General features: G+C 41.6%; 1 protein-coding gene across 4 annotated transcripts in view; it reads right to left on the bottom strand.

Annotated features, from left to right (window-relative positions):
• stg (string) overlaps positions 1 to 23,249 on the bottom strand; it is a 158,099-nt gene that overhangs the window by 5,073 nt on the left and 129,777 nt on the right. For all 4 annotated transcript variants that reach the window (XM_050193050.3, XM_050193051.3, XM_055061334.2 and 1 more), the window contains exons 9-15: positions 22,616 to 22,795; positions 18,294 to 18,375; positions 18,187 to 18,224; positions 18,051 to 18,113; positions 17,878 to 17,976; positions 17,206 to 17,333; positions 16,144 to 16,261 (exon numbers count right to left, since the gene is read on the bottom strand). In XM_050193050.3, coding sequence (XP_050049007.1) covers positions 16,144 to 16,261; positions 17,206 to 17,333; positions 17,878 to 17,976; positions 18,051 to 18,113; positions 18,187 to 18,224; positions 18,294 to 18,375; positions 22,616 to 22,795 — 708 coding nt within the window. The remainder of the gene's footprint in view (positions 1 to 16,143; positions 16,262 to 17,205; positions 17,334 to 17,877; positions 17,977 to 18,050; positions 18,114 to 18,186; positions 18,225 to 18,293; positions 18,376 to 22,615; positions 22,796 to 23,249) is intronic.

The raw sequence follows: 23,249 nt of genomic DNA, 5'->3' as shown, positions 1-23,249 counted from the left end.
AATGAAGGCAACGTGTTGAGGAAACTTTAGGTTAGAATCTAATTTGATGCTCAAAAATGATACACAGTCGGAGACGGGAATGTGATGACCATCTAGAGTTATCTCGGGCAATCCAGGTAGCATTTTTTGGCTAGATCGAGTTTTGGTAGGCTTGATAATTAAATGATTGGAAGAACACCATGCAACTATATGTTCAAGCTCATTGTTTAGTTTAAGGATTAAGGTTGTTAAAGATTTGTCATGCAACGAGATAGTAGTATCATCTGCGCATAGTACACAATGTGCAGATTTAAGACACTAAGGGAAAATCATTAATATAAATGGAGAATAGTAAGGGACCTAGTATGGAGCTTTGTGATACACCTTGGTTAATAACTTTAGTATCAGAATAAACAGCTCCAGATAAAACTGTTCTCTATCATGCAGGTAACTTTTTACGAGTTTTAGTACTGGACCGATAATTCCCAGGGTTAGCTTAGTAAAAGGTATGTTATGATTAATTGTATCAGAAGCTTTAGCGAAAGCCAAAAATACCGAACCAACAAAGTTACCCGTATCAATCGAGCGACGAATGTAGTCTGTTAGGGATATTAAAGCTAAGTTACTCGAACTGCCAGTGTGAAAACCAAATTGAGAAGACTGCAACAAATTAAATTTTTTAAGTAAATATTTAGGCACTTATAAAATAACTTCTCAACAAATTTACTAATCGACGAGAGAACAGAAACAGGACGATAGTTAAACACCTCCGTTTTATCACCTTTCTTATGTCCAGGAATAATCTTATTCCTTTTAAGTGAAGTGGGAAAAATACCAGATTTAGTGCTCAAAAGTGCTCAAAGCTGTATCGCCTGTAACTTCTAATTGGTTACTGAATAACGTAATTGAATTACAGTGAGCATTACTTACCAAAAATAGTAATCCATGAATTACAAAAGCTACAAGAAACAGTAAATTATTACAGGTAACACCCAGGTCACACTGGCAAATTTAGTGTTACTTTGAGCAAGTGCACTTCATCGCCCTGAGTCACTTTGGTGGCACGCTGCTACGCAAGAAAGAAAAGCGCCCTTTGGAATTGATGGAAATGAGTGAATTAGTAGGTACAACATGTATTAGCTATTTTAAGCAATGTCTGCAAAACAATAGTGTACTATAGTTAAAAACAGCATTTAGAATAAACTTAGGTTCTGCATTAAGTATTTTTTAAAAAATTTATTTCTAAAGCACTGCTATTGAGACCACACTTCATCGTAGCGAATTGAGTTCGCCAATTTCACTTGCTGGGAAGTGCATTCTACATCAGGTGTCGCCAAACTTTTCAATCTGACAGCCTGTGAATGACACTAACGGCGAAGTGCACTTACTTAAAGTGACACTAAAACTGCCCTTGTGACCCTGGCACAATTATTTGATATACTAATTGGTTACATACAAGTATGGCTTGCATGTGGTAGTAAAACAGTTAAGAGGGTGAGCACAATTGAGAGTATAAATGAACACGTAAGTGCTTTTTGAGTGCTGTCCAATACTAAAACAAAATTCTGAGAAAGCATATTTTGGATGGCTTCGGAGATTCTGGCATTTGGCTTTTGCAACCGTGGAGCACTTAAAAGCCATGCCTTTGACATACTACAGGTGCCAAAAAAAAAAAAAAAAAAAAAAAAAGGACTGCTGATGTCATGACAACCAATTTTTCTGGCAATCTGCAATAGCACTGTGTGCTATAGTAAATTCAGTGCCACAAGCATGGCTGATCATGTCTATCTATCTTGTATTATGAAAATAATAAATATATCGACAGGCTAAAGGTCTCTACTGTCAAGTGAACACAAACATATATTAGCAAGCTTTCTTACCACAAGCGAAATAAAGTGCTACAATGTGAATTTTTTCTCTTCCAAGTTCAAGCGTCATTACATGTAAAGCAGTGGTTGCCACTTTTGGAAAGAAAAAGCATTTCCTTGCAACAAAGCACTGCCTAGCATTGCCCTGAGGTTGCTGCAACCTTACAGGAATTCTAAAAAAAAATTCCAGTATAACCCATCTCATGGCGACTGTAGACATTCTTGCGATTAGCATTCAAGCAACGTAGTGGCACACCATATTGCTGAAGACACCTTCATTTACAATCTTAGTATCCGATCCGAGATTTCCATTGCTTCGGCTTCGTTACCAATTGCACATATGAGGGGGTCTGTTCCTTTAGCTCAGCAGCTGATAAGCGCTCTTAGGTTGCATATCTTAACTGGATGAATTACAGGCTGCTACAAATAAGGAGTTAATTAATGTTCAAAGACGGTTTAACAGTAATCAGCTCACCATTAAAAGAAACAAAGTGTGCAAGCTTTCATTCTAACAAACAAATAGCAGATTATGACAATTTCCAAATAAGTCTGGATAATACCTATTTGGTTCATGTAAAGTCTTTTATGCATCTACCCGTCACTTTTGAACCTAATATGAACTCGGGTGCTCACATGAACATTACTTTGCCTCGTGAATCTCCTGCCACAAATGTTTTTCAACTTCATCAAGCACAAGCAAAGTTGGACATAGTTATCGGACTGATCAGTGGCTTTCTCATTTCCACTAGCGCACTAGAAGCTACACAGGGAAGATGGCAAGGGGGTACAAGGGAGCAATGTGCCACTGGCCACACCGAAATGTTGAACACGAGATGGTTTGTGGCGGCAGCCTGTGGCAGCCGCAGTATCTATGTAATGCTTTTCATCTCAAAAGCCATGCGCAGCAGACACAGCAACGTGCAACTGTCAAGTTTAGACCAGCAGCGCTGAGATGAAATGGTTTTTCTGTCTTTTTGAGATCGAATACATATATACCCATTTACCTCAAATGAGCAATAAGTATTGCTGAGAATGTTCTCACGATCACAAAATCAGCCAATAGTTCATGAAATCAAATCAGCCAATCTAGCGCTTGTCCTGTATTCTTTCTCGTGTTTCGTTTTTGTGTGCGCTGCCCAAGAATTAATTGTTGTGGGTTTAGCTACATTTGATGACGCTACTTGAGAAGCAAGAGGAACCGATTTTTCACTGCCTTTGACACAAGGTTGTAAATTCTATGCTGCATGCAGTGCAATATTTGGCTCGCATGTTCATAGAAGCTTCATTAACAGATTGCAGACATGTTTTTACTTTGCTCAAAAAGTGTTTCTGGGCCCCTTTAAGGTATTTTAAAAACATGGTAGTATACAATTTACAATACAGTTATATGTACAGTGCTCGGCAATTGAAACGCGATACTCGGACAACATGGCAGCCGGTACTTTTTTTGCACCACCGGTGAGTGCTGGTGACACTGAGATTATACATTTTTGTGCCACATGAAAGCGAGATCTTATTGATGCATCGTACCTGCATTTGGCCTCCTCGGAGATCACCCAGCGATCACCGGTGGCGCGAGAAGCACTGGCCGCCATGCTGTCCGAGTATAGTGTTTCAATCACTGAGCAATGTGCATTCTTTGTTGTCCTCGTCTGCTTGAGCATGTCCCACAAATGACTACTATGCATCTAAATGCATTCCTTGTGGGTGTATTTCTACCATTTCATGCAGAAAAGCCAAAGTATTTCGGTTTGATATTGACAGGCTACAAAACATGGTGAGGCAAAAGATCTTGTTAATCAAGACATCAAGTCATGCTTGTGATGTACTCACATAGGGAATCACACGAGACTACTTTATCTAGTTGCAGTTGTAGCAAGTACACAGAAAAATCAAAACACAAAGCTTTATTAGCTACCCTAAGCTAAGCAAATGCATTCTTGCAATGTTCCGAGTATATGGGGTGATAATTTTTATGTTTTCCTGGAATTTTGAAAAATCACCTGTTGCAGATAACACAATTCTAGTCCTTGAGCTGGATTATTCAGAGAGGCAGACATTACTTGCACAAGAAATCGAAAGACATATTCAACTAATCTTTAAAAATCCACTAATTAACTTCTTAATTATTTCAGAGCACAAATTGCAATTTAAAAACTGCAGACAGCGAGTTTGGAAGGTGTATCCACTTGAACTGAATTTCCAGAATGATACTTTCGAGATATGCGCCATCAAACTCGCCGTAAAAATGCACTGTTCCACTTTTTTAACAAAACGCTCTGTTACGCATTGAAGCACAAAATTAGGTGGAATGCCCGTGTACTTCATCCCACACACGAGGAAATAATATCTTGAAACTGGTGTCATCCTGCAGATTCAGTTCAAGTGGATACGTCTTTTAAATTCACTGGTTGGAAAACAGTAAATTGCAATATTTGCCGTAAGGTAATAAATTAGGAATTTAATTAGTAACTTTTTGTTTATAAGTTGAACATGTATTTCAATTTCTCTTGCTAGTAATGTCTGCCTCTTTGAATAATCCAGCTCAAGGATAAAAATTAGGCTATCTGCCACAGGCGATTTTTAAAATTCCGGAACACTTAAACGTGATTACCCCGTATACATCACAAGGTGCCCCTAGACGGCCGCTATATGAAGAAGACTGCATGTAGCAAGGGAGCCTGAGCATGGGTGGAATGTACTGGAAATGCTGACTGGGCATAGTGTATCCACCACTGTAAAGAACAGTAAAGAACACTTATTCTCCTCGTCTTACTGTTGTTCTGGAGGGCCTCAGTCGAATCTGGGAACCAACATGCCCACAATATGTCCGTGCATTTACACAAACACACGTTTAATAAACGTATACAGGGTGTTTCAGCTAACTTGTGCGAAGTCTTAAAACATCTATGTGTGCATTACGAGAATGCAACCAACTTGGTAGTGTTCACTGCTCTCTTGAGCAACTCAAAGTATTTTTTACTATGAGTAGAACATTAATTAACAATAATTAAACACAAAATTTTCAACGGAGAAGTTGTAGTATCTATTCAGAAATATCCAAATCATTTTTCTGTGGAGATAAAAATTTGGTTAAACAAGATTTCTGCCAGAAGTCTGACCATTTGTAAAAATAATAAGTGCAGGTGTTGCAAAACTAATGAAGGCTGCTCACCTACTGCGAGTAAGTGGTCAAGATATAAATTAACATATCTCGACAATGAAACGTCGCTGTTCTACAATCCCACATCAACGAAATTCGTTGGGACATAACCTCGCATATTACCTACTCTTGCAAGGCTAGCAGGCTCCAATATGTGCTCAAACGCGATTGCCTTGCACTAAAAATGTGTAAAATACCACTAAATTACCCTTGCATGGGCGCTGCCATTTTTGTTTACAAAAACAGCCAAGCGCCGGGAGCGATCATGTGCACTAGAAACATGTCATGGTCGCCATATTGTTTAGTGATCGCCCATCCAAAGCATCACTTATGTTGCTACCGACATGCGACGATGGTTTTTGCACACCTAGTGCAGTGCTTAATGTGCACCTCGGCAAGCGAAATGCAGGAAAAACTAGGAAATCCACGTTCCACCGACGTGGAATTGTTTATGACACTTGAGAGGGCAGTTGCAGCATGGAGTGCCATGCATCGGGCTGTGATTAAGTGACCGTCCGGGAACAGTCATCCCTTGCTTTAAGAACGCTGGTTTCAGTGCCATTCAACAGGCATGGCGTGTGGACTGAGCGGGTGCCTTCGGGTATACGAGATAAGATCATTTTCGAGCTCGGCACCGGATGCGTCGGCACCTACGGGCAACAGTGTGTGCCGTAGAAATGCTGCTGCTTGCATAGAGCGCTGTTGCTCTGTGTCCGATGCAGGGTTATGCAAAATCTCGCAAAAGTGATCATATTTCCGAAAGCAATTGACCAGGAATACTGCTCTAAGGCAATGCTGCCTCTGCTGATCGAAGCATGCGGTGCACTTAGTACTTTCGGCAATGCGGTTTTATATCCTCGAGCAAAGCTTGCCAAAGTAGGCTAATGGAATTTTGACCGTAATGTTTCGTTCTGCGATGCATTACTTATCTGAGCTGTCTCATTTCGCAACAATGAAATTCTCGAGAAAGCGAATTTTTTTGTATATCCCATCTATTTCGTTACTGCAATGTTCAACTATATTCAGCAGTGCGTTGCATCACATTTTCCACACACCACATACATGTAAATGATGGTAATGCACCAAGAAGTGAATTAATGCCTCACTGACGTTGCTCTGCATTGCAAATGGTATCTGTGATCAGGGGCATAGTCAGGGGGGGGGGGGGGGTTATGGGGCTTCAGCCCCCCCCCCCCCCCCCCCTTGAAATTTTTTCGTGCTGTCGTGCACTGCCGACCAAAACAACCCCCGGTGCTGGAAATCATTCTGGAATTCTGGGCTTTGTCTAGAATGTCCTTTTCATGCTCGAAAAGACATTTCAGTGCGAACATTGCAAAATCGGGCTGGATTTTGCGGCAATGCCCATGTACCGGGAGTCACATAACGCAAGGAGTGCCATCCGAGCACAAAGTTTCCAAGGGCTTTTTAATGGTGAGCGGGCTTGTCGCGGCATCTTGTGGAGGCTGCGGAATCTACGGAGTGCATGGACTTTAATTCTGACACTTTATGGGTATAAGGTTCTCAAACTTTTGATGCGAAAGGTGCATTGACATTTCCAAAGTCGTGCTTTAGATTTTCAATTCCGGAACTTTGTGGGTTTAATGTTGTCATAAACATTTGAGGCCAAAGGTGCGTTGACTTTTCTAAAGTAGCACATCGGACCATACGACGAGGCAAGCCGAATCAACACACTATCAGACAAGTTGACAAAGCACGCAGGAAGGTCCGATGAGAGAAAGCGTTGTGGTGGTTCGTTTTTGCCGTCATGTCACGGAATATTTTTTTTTATACCTGTGCCAAAGCAACCATGTCAAGATACTAAAGCCAGCAAAGGTAACTACATTCTTATTTATTTTTCTACTTTGACTTTTGTTCGCGAGGACACTTAAGCCTCCTCCTCCTCTTCTTCTTTTTTTTTTTTTTTTTGTTCTTGTAACCCACGGGCTGCCGGAGACCGCCAGAGCGCATGCGTTTTTCTCGTGTTGCCCCGACCATCACGTGGTGCACTTCGATGAGCGTTCGTTTTTCTCTGGCCAAGTGGATTTTCACCGGGCAATGTTTTCGACGCTTTCTGGCTAGCAGACGAAAAAAAGAAACAATGCATGGTCGCTCGCCGTCTCCACTGCGGGCAGGGTTAACAGATTTAATTGGCTATTTCTCGCCAAATTGACTACTTTTAGAAGCTCCTGGAGCCGAAAATCGTGTTTAGGGACTTGTCTACTTTATGGCTCCTTTTGGAGGTGTTAATTGGTATAGGTAGTAGCCGAATCGCACTCCCCCCGACGGCGCCCTCAAAGAGTCAGATCTTCAAGGCCATGCTTGTGTGTCTTGCAAGCTCCGGAAGCAAATTCAGGAGCTGAAAATATATCATCGCCACCACATATTCAGTGGGCCTCTACGACTTGTCATCCTGGGCTCCCCAGGACTGCCCGAGATGCATCATATGCAACGCTCATTGGCTGAAATTAAATATCGGGCAGTTCAGGACTGTCATTGACGGATAATTGAACAGGCCCAAGCAGCTCCCTCCGAGTATCAGGAATTAATCAATCTTATAGTCAATGCTTGTGCGTTCTTCGAAGGACGGAAGCAATAGGTGGTGTCCTAATATCACCCCAGCGACGATTACCTCTATAGAGAATGCCGAAGACCATGGTTCTTCACGTCAGAAATGACTGCAACAACCAAAAACACGTCATGGCAGCCATGACATTACAGGTGCCAATGTCTATCTGATTATGAGACTACGTACCAGAGAGCGAAGAACGTGTGTGACGTCGTAGAGTTTGCAAGGGAATGTTTACGATGAAGTCATAGTGGCATAGAGTTTATATAACCATCTGTGCAAGGACAGCGTTCAGCAAGTTTACTCTACTGAAACTGGCGATACCACTTCGGCTATGAGAAAGCACGCAAGTGTGCAGCATAAATTATCAAAGAACATCAGTTGGTCAGACATTATGTTAAGTTACAATACAATATTATGTGATAACTACTGTTTTGTTCTGTTATTTTTGTTTGTCATCAGCGCAGCAGGAAACTACAGGTATTTCTTGCCTGTTCTTTATTTTCGCGTTAAACATGGGCAAATGTTCGTCTGTCGCACCATGGCTAGATTTTTACTACCAATTAAAGCTTTTGCCAACGTTGGCGACTTTTTTGGCTACTTTTCGGAATTTCTTGGCTACTTTTTCTTCCGAAAACCAGGTAACCTTGCTGCGGGGACTCGACGGATTGCAACATGTTCGGCTAAGCGCAACCTCTGTGGAAAATTTTGTCTCACCGGAGTAGGATACCGAGTGGTATGCGTATGGTTCTGTGGACCAAGCGTCTCACGTTTCCTTCGATATTCTTTCGGTAGCCACATTAAGTGCCCAAAGCAGACATTCTATTGTGGCCAACATGCTTTCCTTTGCGCTTTTCATTTCCATGACCCCGCCCCACAAAAGTAAAAGATACATTGTTGCGGGGCACAAATTGTCGCATACTGAAAGTTCGATTTTGTTACTACTTCTTTTGCAGAAAGTAATGGGCCATGGGACGCTTCAGTTGCCAGATACTCTTATTACATTATTGCGGCAGCAATTATATGGACACTCCAGGCACATTACTGCCATCGGCGTCACCCTCACGTTCCGTATAAAGTCCAAGGGCAATAACATTGTGGCCACGCACCGTGTGTCGCATGTGTAAGTGAAAGCGTAGGTGGGTGGGTGTGGTGGTGGGGGGTGAGCCGACGATGGTGGCTCAGTATTGTGTGCTCAAGGGAGAAAAGCGGGGAGGAAGCGCGCCGCCTCCTGCCACGCGCGATAGATCAGGCGCAATGGAGGGAAGGGAGGCTGTGATCTCTGAATCTGTGGTTGCACAACATATTTGCCTTGTTTGGTGCATCATATACAGTGACTTTTTCTTAGGTACGTAGATTTATTGGAGGCTTATACGTATATTTAAATATCTTGTTGCGATGTTTTGTGTATACGTGCAGTGAACTTCGTTTCCTGTGACACTTTTTTGTCCTGTATCAAGCTGTATCTTTGCATTTGTATATTCCATTGTACCTTCGCATTTTTAACGCACGAGGGCGAGTCAAATTAAAGGGAGCCAGCCCACCCTCCGCAATAATGGTTCGGTTCATTACCTGCAAGGCATGCACGTGGCACAGAGGCATCTCTTATTTACAAAAGTGACACGCAGGTGTGAGGATCAAGGTTCTTTAATGCTCTTATACACTAGGTTGAACATGGCTGTGTGTCATAATGGACCCTCCAAACAGTGTGGTGTTGTGAGGTTTTTGACAGATGAAGTTGTTTCCCCAAAATAAGTTAATCGCCGTATGGCTGCCGTGTACGTTGAACATTGCATTTCATTGGCCACTGTGAAGCGTTGGAGCAAACGATTCAAAGAAGGACGTGAAAGTTGCAAAGACGAACCAAGACCGGGCCAATGCCGCCGGGTAATCCCCCCCAACACAATTGTAAAGGCTGGTTAGACAAGAACGGAGGATATGCATCAATGAATTGGCAGGGCGTGTGAACATCAGTCACGGTTCGGTTCACACCATAATTCATGAACATCTCGGTTATAGCCTCATGTGTGCGCAATGGATGCCCAAGATTTTGAACCGCCGCCAGAAGACTGAGAGGTTCGGTGCTGCCTTGACTCATCTGATCCCGTGTCACGATGAGGGCGAGAAATTTTTGTCTGCAATTGTGACCGGGGACGAATCATGGTGCCACTACCACGAGCATGAAACACGACGGCAAAGCTTACAGTGGAAACATTTGAACTCACCAGCCCCGAAGAAAGAAAAGGCCGTTATTTTTGCCGGAAAGGTGTTGTTCACTTTTGTTTCGATCGTCAGGGGCCATTATTGATCAAATTTACTAAACCTGGAGAGGCTGTCAAACCTTTCTGATATTGCGAAACGCCGGATCGGCTGCGTATCGCAATCAAGAACAAACAACGTGAGAAATTGACGAATGGCGTCATCTTGCTTGACGACAATGGCTGTCCCCACGTCGCTGATGTTGTTAATTCAAAACTGGCAAAGTTCAAGTGGGAAATGTTGCAACATCTGCCATACAGTCCAGACCTGTCACCTTGCTACTTCCACATTTTGGGGCAACTGAAGAAACAGCTCAAGGGAACCAGATTCGTGTCGGACGATGACGTGAAAGAGTCGGTTACCGACTTTTTGAAGCGGCAACCCAACGAGTTTTATGAGACGGGAATCGTGCAATTAGTTGGTCAGTGGGACATACGTCTAAATGCTCATGGAGACTACTTTTAAATAAGGTACCCCGTTTGTCATATATTCGCATTGGCTCACTTTCATTTGACTCGCCCTCGTATATTTTGCAGAACGGCTTTTTATATGGACTCCCTGTTGCCACTATAACATCGGTGCAATTGCAATAGACGACCCTTGACAGCATTGGTGACAATACATTTGAACAAAAGACAGCGTCATTAAGATCTTTCTCTGGCCGCTGCATATGTACAAAAATGTAAACAAGGTTCTTGAATGACAAAGTTTCGTTAAAATATTTTTCCTGAACTTGTTCATTTTATAGCCTTTACATTTTGCATATCAGCAGCATGCACTGCTTTGCTGGTTTCAAACTGATATAGTTCTGAAGTTCGTGTGTTGTTTTCGTTACTTATTGAACAGAGAGAAAACATAGAAGCATTGATATCAGTTATTTTGGGCACAATTTTTGAGACATACGAGTATATTCTTTTATGAAAAAATACATATTTTACGTGTGTTGAGATTGTATAGCGTTCAAGAATTCGTTTGCAGCATCTTTGGCGATGGCAATTCAGTTATTATTCATGTATTTGATTCTTCGACAAGTTCTAAAAGAAGGAGGAGGTCGAGCTGGGACGTGAGCCCCCCCCCCCCCCCCCCCCCCCCCCCCCCCCCCCCCGAACGAAATTCCTGGCTACACCACTGTCTGTGATAAGAGGCTGCTTACCCAATTGCATTATGTTCAAAGAAGAGTGGCTGATTCGTCTGGTTGGTATTCCATTAATTTTGTTGCAAGAGCATATACTGGGAACCAGTATAGAACAGGATGATAACAGTCAAGGACGAAAGGCTCGACAGGTCCAGGATGAACACAGGAATGTTTCCAATGCATATGATAATGTCAATCAACATTGGATTGTAAGATAAGGAAAAGCATCACACCTGCTGCAAAGCATACTTGTGTGCAGCACTTTTTTTTTTCTTTATTAAAGAAGTGGCGAGAACAAATTAACAATGGATTACCAAACCATTATAGCATGTTTTCCATAATGTGGTTCCCTTTAAATGTATTACTAATGAAAACAACAATTTGTGGAGATCAGCTTGTCATATTTGCAAGCAGCTCTCTTTGCCATTATAGTTCCTGTCATTGGCTTCAATGAAGCAGGGGACTATTGCTTGTGTTAACTTGTAAAATTTACCAAAAAATCCTGTATTTTAGGCTGTGAGACAACAAAACCCCTATTTCTCCCCAGTTTTCGTCTGTAAAATTAACGCCCAATTTTTACCCCAGAAATTTAAAGAATAGAAAACCCGGAAACGAAGCACCCTGGATGCAGATAAAAAGCACTTTCCAATCTTGAAGCTCTGTCAGTGTTTTTTGCTAATGACCAATGGTATAAAGTGCGCGTGGGTTTTGGCGGTATAGGGTGATGCACCGGAGACAAGAGGAGTAGCCATTGCCTCTCACTTTTGCTTGCAGCTGATTCAGGTGTTTGGTCTGCATGCAGGATCAATTCTTTGTTGCTAGCATGCATTGTGACAAAGGTCGCTTTTGAAGTAAAGACCGGATTTGTGATAAAGCTTGGTCCCCAGCTGAAATGTCAAAATAAATTTGTTGCATTTTTTTACATGGACTTAAATACTAATACAGCTGCCAGGAATGCTTATCTTTAAAATTATGGGGTTTTATGGGCCAAAACCACTTTCTGATTATGAGGCACGCCGTATTGGAGGACTCCGGAAATTTCGACCACCTGGGGTTCTTTAACGTGCACCTAAATCCAAGTACACGGGTGTTTTCGCATTTCGCCCCCATCGAAATGTGGCCGCTGTGGCCAGGATTAGATCCCGCGACCTCGTGCTCAGCAGCCTAACACCATAGCCACTGAGCAACCATGGCGGGTACTTATCTTTCAACTTACTCTTTCAACTTACTCACTTGAACAATAGGACACATAAAAACATTTTTTTTTATTAATTAGTCCTACAAGTTTTGGCCAGGGTTCAACCGTCACTATACAGGGTGTCAATTCTTTAAATTTTGCCTGATTACATAATTAGTTAATTAACTTCTCAAATCTTTTCAAAGAAAGCCCATAATACACAAAATGTGCCACACAACTAGTCGTGCGGCACTTTTCGCGGGCTTCTTTCAGGCTTGAAAAAAAACCTTATGTAACATGTATAGAGCAACGGAGAGATGGATCTGGACTTTCTCATGATGGCTTACAATTTTCTAATTGTCAATTTTGTGCTGATTATAATATTTGAGAAGTTAATAATCAATTATGAAATTAGGCAAAATACAAAAAATAGTCTCACTTGCTCCAAGCGACGGCAAACATTATTTTTAGTTCTGTTCAGCTACATGGCACTCACATATGTTTAAATTTTGGCACAAGTTACCAAGTCACTCTGTATATAATATAGAGACACGCAATTTCAGCAATTCAGTTATAATAGAAGAAAAAAGGTCAGTTTTCAAAGAGACATAGCAAAAAAAAAATTAGGCACAATGAAAACTACAATCAGGAATTTTAAGTCTGCAGCTTCATCATATGGAAGCACCATAGATTAGGCATAGAATAACAACTAAAGCACGAAAAGTGGGCATGCGCTAGTTGCACCCATAAGTTTTTGAGATCAGCACAAAAATATAAGAAACTGTATCTTTTGGTCAGAGATAATATGCATAATAATATGATTAAAGCATATACCGTGTGTCCCAGCTACCACAGGCAAAGCTGTTTAGAAAAATAGGCAACAAGATACAACGCTACAACCAACGGTCTTTTTTTTTTTTTTTTTTAGCAGTTGCCTTATGCACACTGGTGAATTTTTTTATTACCATTTATTAGCTAATTAGTCAAATGAATTGCTTAAATTTATAATTACTTGCATAATAGACAATATGCAGAAGTCCATGAGCAGGCTTTCCCACACACCAAACTTTCCCTAAGCAAGATGGCCATGTTCTGGCTAGTAGCACTATTAAAGGTGAGATGCAGGTTTTAAAACCTTGAACAGTGCAGGGAACAGACGGTGGCAGGAATGATGTCACTGATCCGCATGCTGATACTTCGATTATGATTCTAGTGCGAGGTTCGCCATCTTGGTTGCGCCAAAGAAGGTGTGTGGAGAAGCACACATGCAGGTTTTGCACATCGTCTATTGTATAAGCTGGAATGTCAAATTGTGCATCGCATTTGAAAATATCATAATCGACAGTTTCCAGCTTGCTACATTTCTCACATTTAATTTTTCTGCCTTTCGAACTAGTGATGCGAAATTTTGCAAAGAATGGGAAGTGAAGGTGGGCCTGCACATTTCACACATGCAACAGCGGCGCTCTCAAAAGCGGTTTCAAATAATCAGCACTACTCAATGGCTGACTCAGCAACCGAAAAAAAAGTGACAAGGCAATGGCATAGCTATTGGCTACTGCTGCAAGCAAGCATTTGTGCTGCACTTTTCTACAGAGCATTCCGCACTGGCTTAGGGTGGCAAAAAGCAATATGACAGAAGCGAAACAAAAAAGTGAGCCGCAGCTGCTTGCTAGTAGAAGCAGCCAACTGCTCTGCCATTGCCTTGTCACTTTTTCATACTTACCAAGTCAGACATTAAGTAGTTTTGATTTGTTGAAATTCCTTTTGAGCACTGTGGTTGCGCAGGCCTGCCTTCACTTCGACTTTTTTTTCACGATATGCACCCCAACATTGAAATGGAGAAACCAAGCTGGGGAAAATTTAGTGAGCTGGAAACTGTTTAAGATGTTTTTGAATGTGATGCTCAGTTTGACATTCTAGCTTATGTGGTTATGCAAGTAATTATGATTTTAACCAATTAATTTTGTTTAATTAGCTAAATAATGATAACACAAAAGTTTACCAATGTGCGCAAGGTAACTACTAACAGAACACCGTAAGTCTCGTCGTTGTGTGTTGTACAACTTTTTTTTAAACAGCTTGACCCGCCTTAGCTGGGACACGGTATGCAGACCTTACTGTAGCAACTCGTATGTGACTACTTGGCAATGCTTTTCGTGACATGAAGTTAAAGGGACCCTGAAACGATTTTGACAATTTTCTACAAATGTACTGAGTCGTTAGAGTATGTCCTTCTGATCATTAATTGACACATCTAAGTGCTCCGCGTAAAGCGTGCAATTTCTTATAAGGTTTTAAAAATGTACATCGCTGCCGATCGCAGCACACTGCTCAGCTGAATTTTCAACCGCCCCTACCCATTTGACGTCAGTAGGGCGAGCTATCTGATTGGCTGCCCAGGGTGCGTCATCGATAATTTTTCCAACTTTATGGTGAACAAATGCTGTTCATAATAATTGAAATGCAAGTTAATTTGTTTCTATAAGAAGAAAGTAACAGAAAGAGAATGCACAAGAACAATTTCTCCAGTACACTTAAGCACTTCCGGCACACAACAAGTGTTGTCTGCTCGTGTTACAACGTGCTTTGTTTTGACGAGAGCTCCGCGGTCAGTGTCAGTCTCAGTCTTTTCGCGAGCACAGTGATTCGCCTGTGTTGCATTGTGGGCTGCAAACGTAGCGACTGGCAATGTCAAGCTGCGACATCATGTCTCTCTGCAAGGCAGCAGACGAGCGGAGTGGCTCCAGCGCATCGGACTGTTGCTATCCGATCGGCGCCAGGATTTGCATGTTTGCGGCTGTCACTTTACACCGGAGGATTACTACCACAATAGCGTTTCGCGAGTCCGGTATTCGGGTAAATGCAAGCGCAAGGGGACAGGGCCTGGCCGTTTGACCATGCCGTTTCCCGGGATGCGCAGAAGCACAAACGTGAATGGTCTGCATGGTGCAGCCACCTGGTGGCACGGAGCTCAACCAAACACAGTAGCAGTAACAAAATGTATTCTTCTTTGCTGCTGGTGTAAATATTTCGCAGGATCACAATCAATAACATGTTTTTGTAAATGTTTAAAATGTTTTACACTTGGTTAGAGCAATATTAGCTCTTTGTTTGGCTGGTTAAGCTCTGCACCACCATGTGGCTGGATCGTGTACAGCAATCAGGCTGCTCATGTACGTCTACGCTAAAGTTCCTTTATCAGTTTGAGTTTATGCCTCCACACTTCCATCGAAATGCCCAGCTCGCCTGCAGTTACCGGAATACCAGACATGTTTGGCGCTGTGACAGAATGCTTGCAATGCATGCTGCTTCAATAGATCTCGCTTGGGGTCGACTGCCAAGCAGCTGGTGGAGAGATTGGAGAGGCTTCGTGTGCGCGCTCCTAGAGAACCGGAAGTAGACGACACGATGTGCCATCATGACACAGAGCCAGTGAAGGCGGATCTTAGCCCAGATCGCTCGACAAACGAGTTGAGGAGAAAATGTATGGCTATGGAGGAGGGTAACTTGTAATCGTCCGTAACTCTCTTAATATGAGATGCACCACACAAATTGTGGTGCGAATGATTAACTTTAGCTGTACCCTACACGTCTACAAAATTTTACCAAACCGTTTCAGGGGCCCTTTAATTTTACTGTCAGCAGATACCACAATTTCAAGTTTTGGATCACAACGGAACCCCAGCAATGCTTCCTGAAGTACACGGTAACACTCAACTAAAAAAAAAAAAAAAAAGAAGAAGAAAAGCAGTCGTAACATGCCATGCCTGTTACCACATGTGTGTGTACAAGTAGCATTTCCCTCACACCCAACATATCAACTAGCTTACAATAATAGGCAATTTCCTATAACAATAAGAGCTAGCATGGAAAAGCTGCAGTGTACAAGAATCCTTGTAAGAAGTATTTGTAGACTCGAACTAGTAGATAATCCAGCAACATAAAAATTTTGAAGCAAAAGTCATTCAGTAAATGTACTACTGCAATGCTCACCTGGAATTCCTCATAGAATGCCTTGTAGCCACCTTCAAGAACATATATTTCAGGATGCTTCAAGGCAGGATACTGGTTAAAGTGGATTTGCCTGTCCCTTTCACGCAGTAAGCGTGAGCTGCGTTGCAGGAAGAGAAAAGCAATCAATTTCAACAGCCTGCTTTGTAGAGGCTCTGTCACATGGTTGCTTTCAAACATGCTTGGTTCATGCAATTTAAATACTGCTACATGGTCATTTCCAACTGGTATGAAATAAATGAGCAACAACCACGGAAGGAAGACGATAAAGGAAAGGGCGTCTTAGAAGTAATGACTTAGCAGTAGAAACAGGAACAGAAGGCAGGGCCCCACTACAGAAAAATATAACTTAACAAAACTTACTGCTGGGCTAGCTGGTACATGATAACTGGTGTTAAATAGGTGTGCAAAACCCATGGAAGGAAGACGAGAAAGAAAAGGGCATCTTTCCACATTGTTGCACGTCTTTTTCACACCAGTTATTATGTACCAATTAGCCCAGCAGAAAAAGTCAATTCCGAGCATGCTCGACTTTGACACTGCTATAGCATAGCATCATGCTCTGGGCCCCGATTATGTTCAAAAAGCTAAAAGCAGACAGTTTTCTATGAGGACAAACTACCTGTGTAGCAGATGCATGAAGCTCATCTGCAACACACCAGATTAGTTATGACATGCAGCATACTTGAGCTGCTTTAAAAACAGTGACTACATTTTGGCTGGACAAAAATTCCCAAAGCAAAGCAGGGGCCTGTAACCAAGCAAGCAGTTAGTAGTTATGCTTACTCTGTCTCCAATCGAGAACTGTTACTTATTATATAAAGTATATATGGTAATAAATAGTTCTTTCCTAGGGAATGGAGGAAAATAAGGTAACAAAAATCAATGGCTCTACAATCCATGCTTATCACACTTACAAAAATAATTAGAGTATTTTAATTTACAAGCTTATGGAAACTTCATGTTGCAAAGATAGTTCAAAAGTGCAGGTAAATACAACAGCTTATTGCCCTTTATATGAGAGATAAATTGGAGTATGCTCACAGCTTTGGGCCACGTTCTGAGGAAAATTCACAGTGAAAGACCAATACTCGACGTGAATCAGAAGTTGATGTGGCTTTCTCCAGGAACTCCGACATCAGGTGCTCTGAGCGGTACACATTTATGGCACCCTGAAAAACCAGACATTCATGAAGCAAATGCAGTGTACCCCGAAAAGCAGTGTACTCTGAACACAAAGCAGAAAAGCAAAACAGAACTTCATTATCTCTTTTTCTTATGTTTAAAAAATTTAGGGGCGAATTTGGTGATAAGACAGAAATGGGAACAAGACTTGGCCTTATCTTGCCAATTCGTTGTATACTAGAACCTAAATTGACTGAGATACTTAACTGACACTTTCATAATAAGCAACTAGTTAGGCCAAATACAATGTAGGAACAGAAACAAATATTAGTTAATCACTATTTTTGTAGAAAACTCTAAACCTATGTTCCCATCCACAATGTAGCACTAAACCTTGTGCATAGAAAATGATTATGAAGAAAGTTCCTTCACTCTTACATTTGTGCCTAATCAATAATCTTGATGAGAAATAGAAGCACGGCAAATTCTGCAACAAATTTCTCTGCATCTTAACCAAAAATAAGTTATTTAAGTCAGCCAGGCTGTTTCCCAGGCTAGAACACCAACGCACTACCATTGAATTATACTCACCTTTATGTGCCCTCCTTTGTACTCAAAAGGGTACCGGCAGTCAATTACTGTGACCTCATCCACAACAGAGACATACTTTCCTTGCAAGAGATCAGCAAGCTGCATGGGCAAAGTGTTATGTAACAATTACAGTTAGTGTCTATAGAAAGCATGACAGTGCACAGCTTGCTTACAGTGGATGGCAGTATCATCTTGAGATCATGATGCTTTCCCTTCACCAAAGGCAAGGCATAAGGCTAAAAAGAGAACATGTGTATTAATATCTCGACTAACCTATAACCTTAGAGAAAAACCCGAAAGAAACCTTACCTTTGTAAAATCTCCAATGAGATCAGGAAAGTCGGCAGCTGGAAAATAAAGATATAAACAGTTATATTAGTTTATTTACACTTGCCACACAACTGGAGTTCTCTTACATTTCTGTAATGCACTCTTGATAGAGGCATCAGTGTCGGAGAGGGACCTGGTGAAGTTGATCACCTTTAAGGAACAGCTGGGCTGCAACAAGAGGAGGCAGCTCAGGATACAAAAGTCTCCAAAAACATCTAAACACTAACACTATTGCTAACTTTCCTGTTCATGTGCTCAGAGCAAGAACACTTCCCAGGGAACATCAGAAATTTATTGGCCAACCAATTTTCTTACTCAGGATTTCATTCACCAGAGATGGAAAGTGTCCAGATAAGCCTTTTCTGTGGTGCAGCTGTCATATGGCTCTTCATCATGTCTTGCTACTACCGAGACTGCAGTTAACGAAGTTACAGAGATTTGCAGTTATCAAATTAATCAGGCTCATTAAACAAGTTCGTGGGTGAATGACTCTTGCTGACTACCATATTTGCATGATTCTACTGTGCCCAGATTGTAACGCGCAGTTATATTACCGTCAAAATATCAAAAAAAAAAACTTGGTGCCAATTATACTGCACACATCAAGTAATGAAGCCCGAGTCAACGCTTTCCAAGTTGAAACAATTTTATGGAACATACAAAGGCACACAGACACACAGTACACAGCTGAACTTTTGCAGCTATTCGCTATTGGAGTCCGATGACACCTCCTTTTCGCTGTTTACCGACCACAGAAAGTAATCTTCAGTTCCATCTAATGCATTAGAAATGCCACACATATAGCAAACCGGAAAATTACAAGCACAAACCAAGTGGGGGGAGGGGGGGGGGCACACATGCTTGATGGCAGGTGTGGCTAGCTACTTTGCATGGAGCTTTTTTATTATTATTATTTCATTTATTACTTCTTTTAAAAAGAAAGCATCAGTTTCACTTGTGATGTTGAGTAGAGATAGTTATGACTGCAACATGCATGCAAATTTGAAAGCACTTTTTATCCAAGAAAAGGTGTGCTTTAGAATTGTGCAAATACAGCAATTAGTAAAGAATAGTATTAAAGAATATAGGATGCAGATTCTAGAAGTTATCTGCAAGAAAACTTTTGTGGCAGCAGCTAAACGATAGAAAGTTTAAGCATGTCTGGTTTTTGGGTAAACGCAAGCAGACAGGGTGTTTTACCAGATTAGCCGACGTGCAAATTTGAGTGACCTGCACAGTGCAGCCACCTGGTGGCACAGAGCTCGATCAGGCAAACACACAGCTAATATTGCAGTAACCAAGTGTATTCTACTTCGCTGCTGGTGTAAATGTTCGGCAGCGGCATAAGCGTGTTGCCACCGAAAATTTACACCAGCAGCAAAGTAAAATACAGCTGGTTACTGCAATATTAGCTGGTTTTTGTCTGGTTGAGCTCTGTGCAAACTGGTGGCTACACCATGCAGACTGCTCACTTCACTTATTACTTTAAGGACCCTTCCAGGGGGTATTACACATAAAGGGTGGATATAAAGAAAAATTTAACAATGGTAACCACATGTTAATTGCCACTTGCATTCTACATTTTTTTTAAATAAACGTTTTGATGTATATATATATTGCAGAACAGTTAATTCGTTAAATTTCAAAAAAATATTGTCAGGCAGGCGATAGTGGTAATGCTGTGGGAAAGGTTGTTCCAATCGGATGCTGCAAATGGAAAAAAGAAGACAGATAATGTAGCAGTGCAGCTGCATGGCTGCACTGCTACATGGGCATGGCCTGAGCGATGAGATATGCAGGCTGGTGGGGTGATGTAGGATGGTGCTGGGATGGTGCTGGGATGATGCTGGTGGGGTGATGCAGATATGCAGGATGGTGGGGTCACACATGCTGTAATAAAACTCATGGAACAGGGCTAGTCTGACAATGCAGCGAAGGAGTGTGAGAGTGAATAGACATGATTCCTCTTTTAAAACTTTAAGCATTCAGGTGCTTGATGTAAATGATGTTTTAGAAAGCCAAATGTTTTATTATCAGACACTACTATGTTAGTGACATGTGCGCACTACATTAGATCATGTGACAAAAGTTACTCGTAAGTACTTTTATGTCATAAGCATAATAACGTTACAGACTAAGTCAGGAAAAGATAAGGGGTCACGATGACACGAAAAAGGTACTGATTTACATTTAGTGGGGTTGTCATAAGCCACTGCCTCATGTTTATGCCTCCACCCCTCTGGTAAATTGCCCAGACTGCCTGTGTTTACTGGAATACTGGACAAGCTAAAACTCTCGAATGACTCCTGTTAGCAATGTAGCTGAAAGATTAAATGCTAAAACTTGAGAGAGAGAGAGAGAGAAAGAGAGAGAGTGAGAGAGAAAGAGAGATAGAGTGAGAGAGAGAGAGAGAGATAGATAGATAGATAGATAGATAGATAGATAGATAGATAGATAGATATAGATAGATAGAGATAGAGATAGAGAGAGAGAGAGAGAGATGTTTAGACAACTATTTTTGAACATGCACATGTGTGTGTGCTCCATGTCTCCAGTGCTAGAACCATTGCTTGACTGAAACTTGTTGGCAAAATCACCGACAGCACTCTGTAATGATGGCTAGAATAGTAATAATTTCTTCAGACTAATTTTTCGCAATTATTAAACATATTTACACTGCTCTTTTTGATGCTGGTTTGACGTACTATTGTAAAATATAAAGCTTTTGCAGGAGCATGCAGCACGATTTTCCTTTTGCACAGTTTGCCACAAATGGTGCAGGTGTACCGTGAACAAGACACAGGCACGTCACAGAAAACATAGTAGGGCATGTCGAGTGTTCCATGCGAGACATTGCATGCACACATATCACATAAGGCTAGGTCATAACTTCTGGAAGTGCGAATTTCTGCCTATTGAAAATCTTGTTTCATCACATTTCTTGCATGTTCAAAATCATTAAATGCACACTGCATCAGAACAGAAGAATTTTCTATTCTTCAGGGAGCATTGTCAAATTTACAAAAATGTGGACTCCATGTGTGAATATTAAAGGGCCCACTCAGCAGGTACGTCCATTTTAAACAGACAAGTGCAGTGTATACATCGTATGCGGACAATCATGTCTACAAATTATTACAGCAATGCACACCCATGAAAACAAGCTAAATTTTAAACCAATAGTCATGCACCCTCCCTCTCGAAGAAAATCCACTCCTAACCAGAGAGTTAAGGCCACACGCACAAATGCCTCTATGTAAAACACACTGCCAGCTACATCACACACAGTGACACGTGACTTTGATTAAGCATATAATGTGTAAGTGGCAATGCCACTGCTGTAAAGGTGCTGCACAGCAAAAAAAGAGAAGAAAAAAGGAGGCGGGGATTGACGCATGAACATGGTACGGTCGCTTGGCTTTAGCATGGGAGAAGGCGGGGAAGAAACACTGCTTGCGGACACTAGTCGAGGTAAAGGGAGAGAGTGTCTCTGTTAGCAGTGACGCTCGCGTCCTGGCAGCATGGTAACAGGACTGTTAAGTTTTTCGATTTCCTCCGATAATCAACAGACTTCAAAAATTATTTTGGTAAATGCTCCTTTGATGACATTTTACAACTTCCAGCGTATAAAGAAAGTTTGCAATGGGGCCTGGTGAGGGGCACTATAAGAGAAGCATCAGATGCAAGAAAATCAACAATTTCATGTCTGGCATACTTGGAAAGCACCCATCTGGACCCTTAAGAAACGTGAATGATGTAAAACAGTCTCAGAAGCAATGAAAGAAGTGAACCCACCACATGACATCTACCTTCCAACTCTCTTCAAATAGAACACTTTGCCCGTCTTATTCAAATTTACAGCAAAGATCCAATTAGAAATGGCTCAAGATGCATGCGAGACAATTATTTTCATCTGTAATTTTACTTATGATGTGCTACTTTAGTGTGTGCAATTGTACACACAGTGCCTTAGCAGGGTAAGATGCCATCTGTGGACAAGATATGAGAGGAAACATCATAGTAGAGTTATGCACAACTTGTGTGCACAGTAAATCTTGTTTATGAAGTGCCACATATAACAACGTTTCTCTGGCATTGAAGAAACGCTGCAGCAACCACTTGTAACGATGCACGCTTTGTGGTTTGTCCCTATGGTGCGCGGCATTGAAGAAGGACCTTGTGCGTGTGCACAGCAGATCCATCAATGTACTTTCATAAAGCCTGAATAGTCAAGTACTGCTGCAACTACTTGCAACTGTCAGAAATTAAAGAAAAAAATATGAACAACAGTTTTTCAAATGGCTGGTAAGTAATTGAGCGATCTTGACTGCCAAAGGCACAGTACACATAGCATACATGTCACATTTAAAAAAGCAGCAGCAGTCACAAGACAGAAGATCACCAATACCTCAGTGTAGCTGGTGACTCTCTGCAAAAGACTGCCCTTGCTGCGCTTCTGCGATGGGGGGGATAACTGGTCCCCTGGTGACACCGGGCGTTTGAAAGCACTGGTTTGGAGACATACGCTGAGCAATGCATTGGCGGGATGCTCCGGCAAGCCAAATGTGCCAGGCGTGGCAGCAGCTGCCTGCACGGAAAGCACAGTGGAATGTATCAGTAAAACATCAAACACCACCAATAGGCCTGAATAGCTAAGCTCAGTAATTTGTATTTATTCTGCCTTCATACCATTCACCAATCAAGCATAATGGCCATTATAGTATTGACTGAGCCTGCCCAATGACACCATCACACACCCTCCTCAAGAGTCCAGTGAACCACTGGCAAATCATGTACAACCTCCTGGTCATGCGCAATTTGGATATATTCATGTCATTTAAACACTTCTGAGGATGTTATGAACAGTGTGGCTCATCCCTGTGTTGAGTTACATGGCCGAGCTCTGTGTTGAGCCATGAGCAACCTCTCTATATTTTTTCTATCATTCTTTTCTCTGTCCTTTCATTTACTTGTATTTAGTTTGTATGTATGTGTATGTTTTTGAATGTGTATATGTATAGTTTATGCATATACGACCAATG

Source organism: Dermacentor andersoni, chromosome 1, assembly GCF_023375885.2.
Source record: "Dermacentor andersoni chromosome 1, qqDerAnde1_hic_scaffold, whole genome shotgun sequence".
Taxonomy (NCBI): Eukaryota; Metazoa; Arthropoda; class Arachnida; order Ixodida; family Ixodidae; genus Dermacentor; species Dermacentor andersoni.
The sequence above is the reverse complement of the archived record's forward strand: the minus strand, read 5'-3'. Positions and strand labels throughout refer to the sequence as shown.